At 49.5% G+C, this 13,290-nt stretch overlaps 1 protein-coding gene across 1 annotated transcript; it reads right to left on the reverse strand.

The window, feature by feature from the left end:
• Positions 1-958: 958 nt before the first annotated feature.
• Zp1 (zona pellucida glycoprotein 1) lies at positions 959-7,379 on the reverse strand. Its single transcript, XM_034521557.3, has 12 exons — positions 7,208-7,379; positions 6,186-6,307; positions 5,508-5,871; positions 5,274-5,417; positions 4,515-4,702; positions 4,252-4,349; positions 3,312-3,439; positions 3,022-3,211; positions 2,791-2,935; positions 1,480-1,561; positions 1,274-1,381; positions 959-1,089 (listed from the first exon to the last, which is right to left on the reverse strand). The coding sequence occupies exons 1-12, from the start codon at positions 7,377-7,379 to the stop codon at positions 959-961; spliced, it is 1,872 nt and encodes a 623-aa protein (XP_034377448.3).
• Positions 7,380-13,290: the final 5,911 nt, after the last annotated feature.

A 13,290-nucleotide genomic window follows, 5' to 3' on the forward strand; every position in this document is an offset into this window, starting at 1 on the left:
CATGCTTGGCTTCCCCGTAGCCTGTTGATCGAGTCAGGACTGTAGTAAACCTGAGACGTGGGAGGCTACACACAAGTAGCGTACTGGCATAAGTGTCCAGTTTTAGTCAGCTGTAAGCAGAAGTTACACTATAAATGAATGGCAAAGGCCATGAGGTGACTTCATCACATAAAGACACATGCTGTGCCAGCCAGATGACGAGTTCAATCCCCAGAACCGGTGTCAAGGTGGAAGGAGAGAACTGACTCCACAAAGTTGTCCTCTGACCTCCTCATGTACAGTTAAAAAAGATACTTGGGAGGCAGAGACAGGCAGATTTCTGAGTTCAAGGCCAGCCTGGTCTACAGAGTGAGTTCCAGGACAGCCAGGGCTACACAGAGAAACCCTGTCTCGAAAAAACCAAAAAAAGTTAAAAGATAAAAATCGTGGTTAAAAATGTAGCATAGGAAATAGGTATGCCAGTTATCAGTCCTTGGTTATAATCAAGTATTCTGTATGAGGGCATGCGTGTGTGCACGTGCTCTACTAGTATACACTTGGCACAAGACTGCACACACCCGAGGCACTGCATCTCACTGTTACAGTGGCTGTGGCATCGTGAGTGACAGGAGCATCTGTAAAATCACAACCTCGGTTGTAATTTTGCAGAGACACTGCCATAAACATGGAAAGCTATGGACTGAAATGTTCTGGGTAACATGGCTGTAATAGGGGTCACGATTCTGAAAGGACACTACTGACTCCCAAGGAACAAGTTTCTCATGTGGCTCACCCCTGTAATTCCAGCACTCTGAGGCAGAGGAATCACTGAGCTCAAAACTAATCTTAACTATAGAGTAAGAAGACCCTGTTCCCCCTCAAATACCCACACCCTTGGAAAAGACATACATCAGGTTTCGTAAATAACTTCCTCACATCGGCTTTCAGTAGTTTTCAAGTAATGGTTTATTGAGCCTATTTAACATCTGGTGCCTTCCCAGAGCTTCTGGGCCCAAGCCCAGCTCATACCCACAAAGATACCAGCACCCAGGGCTATGATGATGGTCAGCAGCAAGAGGAGCACTTTTGAACCCGAGTTCCTGCTGGAACCTGTCAGAGAAGGAGGGGGGAGGGTCGCTTGGAGCTGTCTGTAGATAAGGGGCTGCACTATTTTTACTTAGTTCCTCATTTAGTGGAGTTATACCACACCTCGGCCTTCCACACGGCCAAAGCTTCCTTGTTTCATCAACATTTTTACAGAGAGACCCTTAGGGGCACCTCCAAACCCCAGTACCTGAAGGCTCAAGTTTAGCAGCATCCTCAAAGCCCACTGCTCCTGGAGAGCTCACAATGTGCAGGGCCTGGATAGTGCTGTTGTGGTGACCAGAGGATCGTCGACGCCCTACCCAGGAGAAAAGCTGTCTGGCCTCCAACCCCTCGTGGCCCGAGAACCAGCTACAGGTGTAATGATGCATCACAAGACAAATACCCTAGACTCACTTGCTATCCCAGAGTCACATGTAGTAGAGCATGTCTTGGACCCCACAGGGTGGCAGGCAGAGGCACTACAGAAGAAATAGACCTGGTAGAAAGAAGCACAGTCAAGGGCTGGCCTAGGTTGTACAGCTATGCTGGCAGCACAGAGGCGGGGTTGAAGGATTCAGGTTCGGGGCTGTGTTAGTGCAGGGAGAGATATGGGTGAGCAGAGACTACAACCACAACTGCCCTACACTGGTGGAGATGGAAACTATGGTGCTCTCAATTTGGAGTTCAGACCTTCTGCTTCCTGAGCACCCAAACCTGCAGTAGAAAACACTCCCTACAGGCAGGAGCTGTGGCACTCGAGAGAGTTACAGTCCTCTGTCCTGTCCTCTGCCTTCTGTCCCCAGGAGCAGAACCGTTGGAAGGCAGCTAACAGAAGAGGTGAGGTTTGGCCACAGTGCTAGACAACAGATGTCTTCTGTCCTCTTTTTACCCCTGCAGACAATACCTGGATGTAGAGAAGAGGACAAGGCACTACTGCTTCCAGAAACAGCTCAGGGGAGGGGACCAGAGGCAGCATCTGTAGACATCTTAGCTTGGGAGGAGGCACACAAACAAGGTGGGAGTGATGCCACCCTTAGTGTTGCCTACCAGTGGGACCAGTAACACCTGATTAGTTAAGGGCAAGGATTTAAACGTGAGAGATCTGTGAACACTGGGTGATTGATATGGCATGTTGATCATGGGCTGGACCATACCAGTGTGTTTCCTATGGTGCCGTGTGTATGCCATACAGAAAAGCTTAAGAGGATAAAGACCCTAAGTACATCCATTTTTATCTTCTGGAGAAGCTGCTATGCTAAAAACCAGAGCAGAAGAAACAGGAACACATTATCATTTCTGGAATCAGACGTGAGACCACACAACACCAGTGTTTCCTTCTAACTTTGAGTTGTTTTGCCTCTGTATGCATGTATAGGGGAATGTGCATGCAACAGCACACATGTGAGGGTCAGAGACAAATCGTGGGAACCAGTTCTCTGTCCACAATGTGGCTCCATCCAGGGACTGAACTTAGGTCAGCAGGATCGGCAACAATTACCTTTACCTTCTGAGCCATCTTGTTAGCTACCTCTCTCTTTCCCAGATTGTGTATGTTCTGAAGACCTTGCCTCCTTCCCGGAGCTGTTGTCCCCAACACTTGATAACAGCCAGTCCACAAGCTGGGATCTTAGTGTTAGCTTGTAGGGTGCAGGGAGGATGTGGTGACCCACTAATGACCACTCAGCAGGTGGCAAGGGACATGAGGAACAAAAAAGTCTTCCTGACCTGTCCCCTAAGGGCATTCTGGGAGCTGGAGTCAAAGAGAGTGAAGGTAGTGACGATGAAACGCTGATAATGGGACCAGAAGGGCAGCGCATCCCTGTCTGCGGCCACCACTTGTGTTCTGTAGTTGTCACCCTTGAAAGGACACCTGGATTAAAGAGAAGCCTCTTTAAGAAAGTGCAGCAGGCAGGAAACCCCCCCCCACCCCCCGCCCCGGGTGCAGCTACCACTCACCCATCTGACAGAATGGGCCATTGGGGCTGCCCAAGGGGGCTGGTGGTGGGCGTGGCCCAGCACTGATGTAGCACCAGAACCAGACTGGGATCAGTTCTCTGCAGGAGTCGGACCTCTACATAGACTGGTTCCTGGAGCAGTCTCACAAGGGGATAGTCACTCCCCTGATAGTAGGAGCTGAAAGTCTTATCTGCAGAGAGAGGGGCTTGTGAGCCTAGGACAGACTGTGTATCAAGGCATCAGAGGCAGGAAGGGAAAGTAGCAGGTGGGATGGGGGTTGGGGGCTGTACCCGTGGCAATCCTCAGCTCCAGCCTCAGGGGTCCAGACTGGCTCACGGGGGCAGGTGGCTGGGGTGAGAAGATAGATGCTTGAATGGGCAGGAAGTCACTAGCATTGAAGATACAGCGAGCATGAAGCCTAAAAGCCCGAGAACAAGAGGTTGGACTTGAAGGTTGAGGCTGAAGAAGTCAGAGCATCCTGCTTACTGAATTATCAACATCCCAACAATGGGTGCAGCAGACAGCTTCCTCCACGGGGCGTAGAGGGCCCATGGACATCACTGTTCACCCTTTCTGCTCTTCTGCCCACCTAGTCTGCCCAAGACGGCTTGAATTGGCTATACCAGGCCCTACTCTAGGTCCCAGGTACCGCAGTACCAAGACAACAGGGTTCTGTCCTGGCACTTGAGGTGCTGGAGGGTGGTGGGAAGACCTGGATTGTGGAGCCATGAACAAGCCTTCAATGCCTAAGCCTCTTGTTTATCCTTTTTGCCCCGTTGAGAGGCTCCAGTGAGGATTGTGGAGGCCACAGGACTGTGTCTTGGGGCGTTGCTTGTCCTTGCAACTAGCCTACCAGTGTCTCCCTTAGTAGCCCGAGTGCCATGCCGTCACCAATCCATGCCTCCAGGGCCCCATGCCCAGTGCCCACTGATGGTAGTAATCGCACCAGCCATGAAGGCCTCACTCTGTTGTCTTGTGTTCCTTCAGCCTAATCCTGACAGACTCCAGTTGTTCTCCTGTATGTCTCTGATCCTCCTCCTCCTCCAAAGTCCCTGATGCCATGCTGAAACTGGCTGCCTCAAGCACCTAAATCCAAAAACTTAAAAGCATGCTACAGAACTGTGTCCCCACCTCTGGGCCATAAGTAATTTGTGCTAAAGCGAAAGACATTTGGACCCCGGCGCTAGTCTCGCACCCTACACCCAGGCCTGTGACCCAGCTACTGCTCACCGGAAGACACTGTCCCGAGTGATGGAACCCTGCGGTCCCTTTTGGACATCAATGTCAGACACCAGTTGGTTCTCATAGATGAGCTGCTCACCAACCACCTGAGGAGGAGGTAGTGAGTGAGGCTCCCTAGGGGTGGGACTCACTTCCAGCATGCATCTCACCCCTACCTGTATCATGATAATGCCACAGTAGATAGAGGGGTAGTTGGCTGGTGATGCCCCTTAGGAGGTGGGGCTCATCGCCAGCCTAAGTTCCACTCCTACCTGGATTGCTGTTCCACAGAGGGTGAGAGGGACATGGAAGACCACGAAAGCACTTGTCTTCTGGGTAGGGGGGCATCCGTTGGGGGCATAGGCCAGGTGGACATTGTCCAGCATGACCCCATGTGTCAAGGCTGTTTCTTGTGACATGACCAAGGTAAAGTAGCCGCTTTTGAGACACTGGAGAGTGACTAGGACAAAGGCAGATCCAAGAGGTAGATCAGGACTTTGGGATTCAGTGTCTCTCCAGCTCAGGGACAGGGATGGGCTCTGGGGGTGACAATATTTAGCCACTAGTCAGGAGTCAAGGGATATGAACATTGTTCTTCCCATTGTTGGCCTAAGCAAATGCCCTAGGAGCTGACAGAACAAAGGGTTGACGAATGCCACAGAGCAAGGTCAGCGTCTGTAAGAAGTGGATCCAAGCCGGGCGGTGGTGGCACACGCCTTTCATCCCAGCACTTGGGAGGTAGAGGCAGGCAGATTTCTGAGTTTGAGACCAGCCTGGTCTACAGAGTGAGTTCCAGGACAGCCAGGGCTACACAGAGAAACCCTGTCTCGAAAAACCAAAAAAAAAAAAAAAGTGGATCAAACAGTCCCCTGGGTCCCTGGGTCAGGGGCTCTTCCTATCTGAGGGTGGTTGCATCTACTTGGGAGCTGGATCCTCTCAGACTGCATACAATGCAGTCCAGCTAGATGGAGGGGAGACTTCCCCTGCTATGCCAGGACCAATAGGAGCATGCTTGGGATGAGAGGTTGTACCTGTGTTGCCATAGTAACAGGACACTTCTTTGGTATTGTCATAGCAGCAGCCAGCCTGCTGACAGGCTTCCTTGGAACTACCTTCTACCATGCAGGGGATGTGCCCAGAGGCTATCTGGCACTGCTTCTGGGGCAGGTGGGTACCTACGGTTGGTGACAGAGCAGTGAGGAAATGACTACTTAGAGCCCAAAGGTCCCAAGACACAGACGTGTACCCAGAGAAGGCCCACATACCTACAGAATCTAGCTCAGTCAATTCCCAGGGCCCCAGCGTGCCCCACTGGGGATGAGGCACAGTGGGTCCATCAGGTCCAGGTCCTGGGGATGGTGGGGCAGGCGTCGGATGGGTGAAGCTGTGATCTGGGTACAATGTAGTGAGACCAGTGTGGCCAGACCCAGCCAAGGTATGGCCAGAGATGGGGCGAAGGGCAAAAGTATGTGGCGTAAAAGGCTGAGGTGTGGTGGGTGGAGCCAGGTAGGGGTCCGGAGTCCCGATGTAGTCTGGTTTGGGACAGATCAGAGTGACATCTTGTGCTGTATCCACACGGCCATTGGGTAGTACAGCTTGTATGAACACCCTCAGGTGGAACCGCCCATCCTGCAGGTGAGAGGGCCATAGAGAGCAGCTGAGTGTGGCCACCTGACACTTCAGGCGAGCGTGAGCTGGGCTAGAGGCCAGAGTATGGCGCCTGGTTGTTGACTCCACCCAGCCCTGGTGTGGTTGCCACCCGGGATGGCTGGTGTTAATGGAAACTGAGCAGCCTTGGTAGAGAGGGAGCTGACGTGTGGCTATCTCAGGATCTAATCTGTCACCGACCCCACTCCCCGCCTTTCAACGGCTCTATTCTTCTCTGATCATGATGGGCTGTTAAGATAAGCTCCCTCTGTCCTCACCTGTGTGACTCTTCTTACCTTCTCCAGCACGTGGCAGCCTTTGTAATCAGCTGAGAATACTGCGGGCTCCTGGGCCTCACTGGTCACCCAGTGGTAGCAGATAGAGCAGTTATTCACCTCAAACCGGTTCCCAAATTCATCTGGGTAGGGGGAGGAGATGGGGGAGGGAGCCTCAGGTACTGGAGGACAAGAGACTGCTGGGGATGTCTAAAAAGCTCTCCTTGCAGGCTTGTTCTAAGACCTAGTTTTGCTTGCTAGCTCAGCTGTGTGACCTTAGACAAGTGTCTTTCCCTTTCTGGTTTTGGTATTTTTGCTTCTGACATTGGCTCTTTGTAGCTGGGATAAGGGAGTGTTCACAGGGTTCTCAGACCCAGACTGAACACCTTATAGTCTAAGTTTAGTTAGCCTTGTACCTTGGCTGAGCCACCTGGGAGTCCCAAGGAGCCAGAACTTTCTCAGGCACACAGTGAAAGAACAAAGCTTACTTGTCAGCTTAACTGCCTCTTTCCCTCATTTGGGGACACCTGCTAAATGCCCATTTGCTTTGTTACCTCAGAACAGCAAGCACCAACCCCACCCCTATCCCCTGGGTCCTACCTTACCCTTCCTTCGGGCAAGTGTGTGTGTGTGTGTGTGTGGGGGGGGTGTCATGTTTCCCTTCTTGCAGAAGCTGCTCTGAAGGTGAGGTTCAAATGGTCACACAGAACTCCCCACACCCATTCTCTAAATCACACCCCCAAGGGTGTTTTGTGGACCGGAAGCTTGAAGCTGGAAGAGGAAAGCCCAGCATCCTTGAGTCAGAGGCTGTCTTTCCTACAGGTGGTTGCTGTGCACAGGGGCACAGGAGAGTCTGCTCTGGTGCTTGCTCTCCTATCTCTGTGTAGTGACGGGCAAGAGGCTGGCTCTTGCAGTCCTCTTAATGGCTGGCCTCGACTTTTTCCAGCTCCTGATCCCAGGGAAGAGGTCTAGCTCCCTCCTTGCAGCAGGCTAGGCTTGGGTCTGGGGATGGGAAGTTGGGACAGGCATCTGCCAGCACTCACCCAGCACCTTGAATTGGATAGTCTGGTTTGGCCTGGGGAACACCAGCAGCTGCATGCCACGTACCCCACAGTCATAGCTGTGTTCAAAGCTGGGCTTGAGGTGTAAACGCTGACCCAATCTCAGGGGAACTGTCACCAGCAGAAGCAGGACCACAAAACAACCCCAAACCATGATGGAGGCTCTTGACTGTCAGCATAAACACCCACAACAACCCTATGAATTCCCCATCAACCTGCTTGGGCAGGCCTTTATATGGATCAGGAAGAAAGTGGTAGCCTCTGGGGGCAAAGAGGATCCACCTGGGGGAGCAGCTGCTTAGCCTACAAGGGGCTATGGAGAAACTCCTTCTCCTGAGGTAGGGGAAGGCACATTCCATCCTGGGTCTATCAAGGATCTTCAGAAAGCTGCTCTTGACCCCTCACCAATTTTCTGTGGCAGCTGGGACTACCCAGGGATTTCTAGCAAAAAGGCTGCAGGCAGCTATAAGACAGCAGTCATATTCCCGGGTGCTTCCTGAGTCTCACATCGATGTGAGAGCTTCCTGACCAGGTATCCTTCCAGGGTCTCCTTCTGCCTGTCAGGACCCTGGGAACTGAATGCAAGGTTACTTCCTGCCCCTACTCAACCCCAGCTCTTGACAGAGTTGGCAGTATGCAGGGTAGTGGGTGGTGGGTGGTGAGCAATCAGAGACTGGTGGTAGCACCTCCAGGGTTCTTGGAGTTAATCCTAGGCTATCCCATCCTCTGCTTTGAAAATGGAAAACCACAGATGCACGAATGTCTGAAACATTCTGAGCACCAATCTGACGACAAAAGTGGAAGTCTGTTCTTGACCTTGTGATGAGTCACACCCATGACATGGCGCAAATCAGAATCCAGTTGCTGGGTCCCCATGGTGGTACATGCCTGTAATCCCAGCACATGGGAGGCTGAGGCATGAGGATCATGAGTTTGAAGGCAGCCTGGACTACAGAGAGAGACCCAGTCTCAAAAACAAAAATAAACAAGACCATCACTTCCAAGAATACCTCCAGGCTATTGTGTAAAATATTTATGGGACATAAGTAAAACTTCTGTTTAGGGTGCCATCCCCAGGAGATTTCATTATAAATATGCAAACATTCCAAAAGAAAGAAAGAAAAAAGGAAGGAAGGAAGAAAGAAACAAATATGGAGGCTCAGTTGGTGAGAGTACTTGCTATGCAAGTATGACGGTCTGAGTTCAAATCCCAGCACCCATGTAAAAAGCCACGTATTTGTAACCCCATTGCTCTTGAGATCAGAGATAAAAGGATTATTGGGGCTTTTCTGGCTGCTAGCCTAGATCCAGATTCACTGGGAGATCCCTTCCCAAGGGAATAAGGCACAGTGAACAGCGATGAACAGGTGTGTTGGTTCATTTTTTTTTTTTTTTTTTTTTACCAACTTGACATAAGTTAGATTCATCTGGAAGAGGAAACCGCAATTTAAAAGATGCCCCGATCAGATTGACCTGTAGAGGAATTTTCTTGATTGGTGATTGACACAGGAGGGACCACCACTGTGGGTGGTGCTACCCCTGGGCAGGTGGCCCTGGTTTATACAAAAAAGTAAGTTGAGCAAGGCACAAGGAGCAAGCTAGTAAGCAGCGTTCATCCATGGTTTCTTCCTGTCCTGACTTCCCTCAGTGATGTACTATTTGTTACCTGTAAGTATAAAATGAAATAAACCTTTTCTTCCCCAGTTTGCTGTTGGTCATGCTGTTTATCACAGTATCAGAAAACAAAACTAAGACAGCGGGGTACCAGACATCCTGCTCTGGCCTCTACTCATGAATAAGTGCTCACAGAACACACATGCGCACACAATATAAAACACCTTTAGTCCCAAGCATGTCTGATAAGCAGTACTCAAACATAATAAATGAAATAATATAAAATCAGAATAGATAGTAGGATAAACATGGCATCCTAGATAGATACCGGGAAGGCTTAGGGGATGTATCTACCAGGTTTATTGACAGCAAAACATGCCTGGGACTATTAGAAGGCATTAGCTACAGGGAAAGGGGTGAGGGGTTGACAATCACCTAATGTCATCTTGGTTTTATGTTCAGCAGTTGTAAGAGATAACTTCTATGAACACACAAGAATGGACAGGTGGGTACCAAGCCTGTGCCAGCTCCTCATTTTCCCCCATCCTCTGAGGGATGCTATTATCCTCTCTTCCGGGTACTAATCCTCCCAGAGCCCAGCAGAGTCTGAGCTCAGCGAAGCCTGGTAACATGGGTCATTAGTGTGTGTGGTTTCTTTGCACTGCAAAGAGCATGTAGTTACATGCTGGCTGCAGTCTAGCTGCTATGGCTTCCAACTTGTGACCTGGCTGTGCCATTTCTCCCTTAGCCCCTCAAGCCTCAGGCTTCTCCTTTGAGAACTAGAGTTGAAAAGTTGTGCTTATCTGGCAGGATGAGCAAGAAGATTGAAAGAGGCACATAAGAGGTGTATTGCATTGTTTGTGGCAATGACTTAATGTGTGACTTAATTCATGGCTCTGGTGGCTGCTTGAGCAGAGTAAGGAGTGGTACCCACCTGGAGTAGGATGTGGTGAGACAGAGCTCCTGGAAATGTTTCTGAAGGAAAGTTGTCTTCAAGAATACGGTCTTGGACAGGAGAGATGACTTTGTGGTTACAAGCACTTGTTACTCTTGCAGAAGACCCGGGTTTAGTTCCCAGGACCCACATGGTTCACAGCCATCCAAAACTCCAATTCCAGTGGATCCAAAAATCTCTTCTGACCTCCATGAGTATCAAGCATGTTTGTAGTACACATATATAGATGCAGGCAAAACAAAACACTCATACACGTTAAATAAGTAAATAAATCTTAAAATCTTTTAAAGGAAAAAGAAACGTTCCGAGTTAAGAACGAAGAGTAGGGGCTTAGGGCTGGAGAGGCAGCTCGGTTGAGTGCTGGACTAGCATACATTAGCCCTGGATTCAATCCTCAGCACCATATAAACTGGAGGTGGTGGCTGGAGGCAGGAGGATCAGGATTTCAAGGTCATCTTGTAATATAGCAAGTTTGAGGCCAGCCTGGGTTATGTAAGACTCTGTGTGAAACAACAACCACCGAACAGTAACAACAACCAAGAAAACAACACAACACAACACAACACAACACAACACAGCAATACAGCTTAGGGTCTTGGTAGAAAAGGGTGGGGATGGGGAGAAGATGGCGAGGAAAAGCTGCCAGGAAAGTGAGCTCTTTTACAGGAACGATGCTTTATTTTATTGCTGTGGTGCTAGCAAGCACTCTGTCACCGAGCCACATCCCCAGTTGTAAACTGGTCACTTTAAAATGATCTCAGTCAGCCAGGAGGTCATGATGCAGGCCTTTAAGTCTATGAGTTCTGGGACAGCCAGGGCTACAGAGAGAAACTCCTTCTGAAAAACTAACAAACAACAACAAAAACAAACACAAGCTTTCCAAGCTCACAGAAAAGAACTTGCTTGCATTTGTTCTAGCCCGTTTTCTCCGAGTATCTGTGTGCGTGTATTTGTGTGTATACAACACATTTTCTTCTGTGCTATTTGAGTTACGCAAATGGATTCCTCTTTACCTCTTGTCATGTACATTAATTATGTTGGTAGATTGTTCACTGAGAAACTGGCTCTGGAGGTGGGGGTTGCCTTCTCCTCCCATTTCAGACCCAAACATGTTTATGTCAAGTGTCCTCCCAAATTCCCTGACCTGGGTTAGGCTGGTCCTCCAACTCTAACAAGGAGAAAGGAAAACATCAAACAATTCAGGAATAAAAACAGTGCACTCTGATGACTAACTAGACCATGAATTATTTCCAGCTGAGGCTACCACTTCTCATCCGGCAATATAAAAATGTCTGCCATGAGAGAGGGAATGTGGGTACTGGTGCACACAGGGAGGTAGGCTCTAACATGACTGACTGTTCAGCAGGGCTCCCCATTTGCTTTCTGCTGGATGCCTGTACGTGCTGGCTTTGATGGTAGGTATCTGTTGCTATGTGATTCTTTCTTTGGAAGTTTCAACCCAGTGGGACTTCTATGCTTTTTCGGACTCTCTCAATTGGGAACTCCAGCTGCCTGCCTCAGTGGGGTTTCCCCAGTCATTTCCTGCTGGAAGATGATGATACTGATGATGTTACTGTTTGTTCTTGTTCTCACTTGGGCTACTCTAGTCATCTCTGCTGGATGCTCTGAGCCCCCCTCCCCCCCCTCGTTTGATGGTGTTTTGCTATCTGTCTGTTGCTCAGTTGATCTGCTCCTTATTGTTTATTCTTTTACTTTTGCTGTATACTTAAACTCACTTGTTCAAAACCAAAAGCACAGCTATCTCAGATCATTCTTCAGACTGTGCAAAACACCTTGAATGTACATTTTCTTTTAAAAGGATGTATCTTTGGTAAACTGATCAAAGTCAGGAAATCAACACTGGTTGACGCACATTTGCTTGATCTATAAATTTTATCATGAAACATTTGTTTTGATAAAGATTCATGTGTATGTGTGTGTCTCTCTATGTTTGTATGTCTCTATGTGTGTATACACTGTCACATGCAAGTGCATGTGAAGAAAAGCTGATTTCAAGAGTAATGGTTTGCAGCCAAGTGAGCATGGTGGTATACACTTTTAATCTCAGCACTTGGCAGAGGCGGCAGAGGCAGAGGCAGAGGCAGAGGCAGAGGCAGAGGCAGAGGCAGAGGCAGAGGCAGAGGCAGAGGCAGAGGCAGAGGCAGAGGCAGAGGCAGAGGCAGAGGCAGAGGCAGAGGCAGAGGCAGAGGCAGAGGCAGAGGCAGAGGCAGAGGCAGAGGCAGAGGCAGAGGAGGCAGAGGCAGAGGAGGCAGAGGCAGAGGCAGAGGATCTCTGTGAGTTTAACGCCAGCCTGGTCTACATAGTGAGTTCCAGAATAACCAGGGATATACAGAGAAGTCCTATCTCAAAAAAGCCAACCAAGCAGGGCTGGAGAGATGGCTCAGTGGTTAAGAGCACTGACTGCTCTTCCAGAGGTCCTGAGTTCAGTTCCTGGCAACCATATGGTAGCTTACAACCATCTGTGATAGAATCTGATGCCCTCTTCTGGTGCATCTAAAGACAACTACAGTGTACTCATATAAATATTTTTTTAAAGCCAACCAAGCAAAGCAAAACAACAACAACAAAACAAAACCAGAGTCAGGGTCTACCTGGGAATGCAGTTCATGGTGCTTGCCTACCATGCAGGAGACCCTGGAGGCCAGAGACCAATCTTGGGTGGCATTCCCAGGAGCCATCTGCCCTGTGTTTTGAGAAACGGTGTCTCTCTAGCCTGGAACTCACCACATCCATTCTTCAATCTGGGCTGTAGGCATGTGCTTGTCTCTGCCTTCCCAGCATTGGAATGCTTATCCACCATGCCTGGGTTTTTAACTTGGATTCTCAGGATTGAACTCAGATCCTTGTTCTTGTCAAACAAGTTATTTAACGACCGAGCCCTCTCCCCTAGTCCCAAAGATAGACTTTTATAGCAGTGGTGGCACATACCTTTAATCCCAGCATGAGTCAGGGGCAGAGGGGCAGAGGGGCAGAGGGGCAGAGGGGCAGAGGGGCAGAGGGGCAGAGGGGCAGAGGGGCAGAGGGGCAGAGGGGCAGAGGGGCAGAGAGGGGCAGAGGGGCAGAGGGGCAGAGGCAGGCAGATCTCTGAGTTTGAGGCCAGCCTGGTTTACACAGTGAGTTCCAGGACAGCAAAGATTACACAGAGAAACCCTGTCGTGGACCCTCCTCCCGCCCTGGAAAATACTTTTACAGCAGAAGACAAGTGTTTTCTAGTCTGGGATTCCATTCAGAATCAGGGGTGCCTTCTCTGGTGGGGACAGTCCACCTGTCCTCCTTGTCATTCACACCCTTGGCTTTTGGAGCAGCTACTTTGCTGTGTGGATTTGCCTGGTGGGTTTTTTTTTTTTTTTTTTTTAAATTAGATCTGGGAATTAGATTACACATTTCATCCAGTTGTAGTCAGCCTGGCTGCTGTAATAAAACACCAAACACTGGCTTCTTAAGTGAGGTATTTATTTTTTCACAGTTGGAAACT

This window comes from Arvicanthis niloticus, chromosome 1 (genome assembly GCF_011762505.2).
Source record: "Arvicanthis niloticus isolate mArvNil1 chromosome 1, mArvNil1.pat.X, whole genome shotgun sequence".
Lineage (NCBI taxonomy): Eukaryota > Metazoa > Chordata > Mammalia > Rodentia > Muridae > Arvicanthis > Arvicanthis niloticus.

Coding starts and splice junctions, on each gene's coding strand:
- Zp1 (XM_034521557.3), bottom strand. CDS start 7,379: ATGGTTTGGGGTTGTTTTGTGGTCCTGCTTCTGCTGGTGACAGTTCCC. Junction 6,308..7,207: donor TATCCAATTCAAGGTGCTGG/GTGAGTGCTGGC, acceptor CCCCCTACCCAG/ATGAATTTGGGAACCGGTTT. Junction 1,382..1,479: donor ATGTGACTCTGGGATAGCAA/GTGAGTCTAGGG, acceptor TCTCCTGGGTAG/GGCGTCGACGATCCTCTGGT.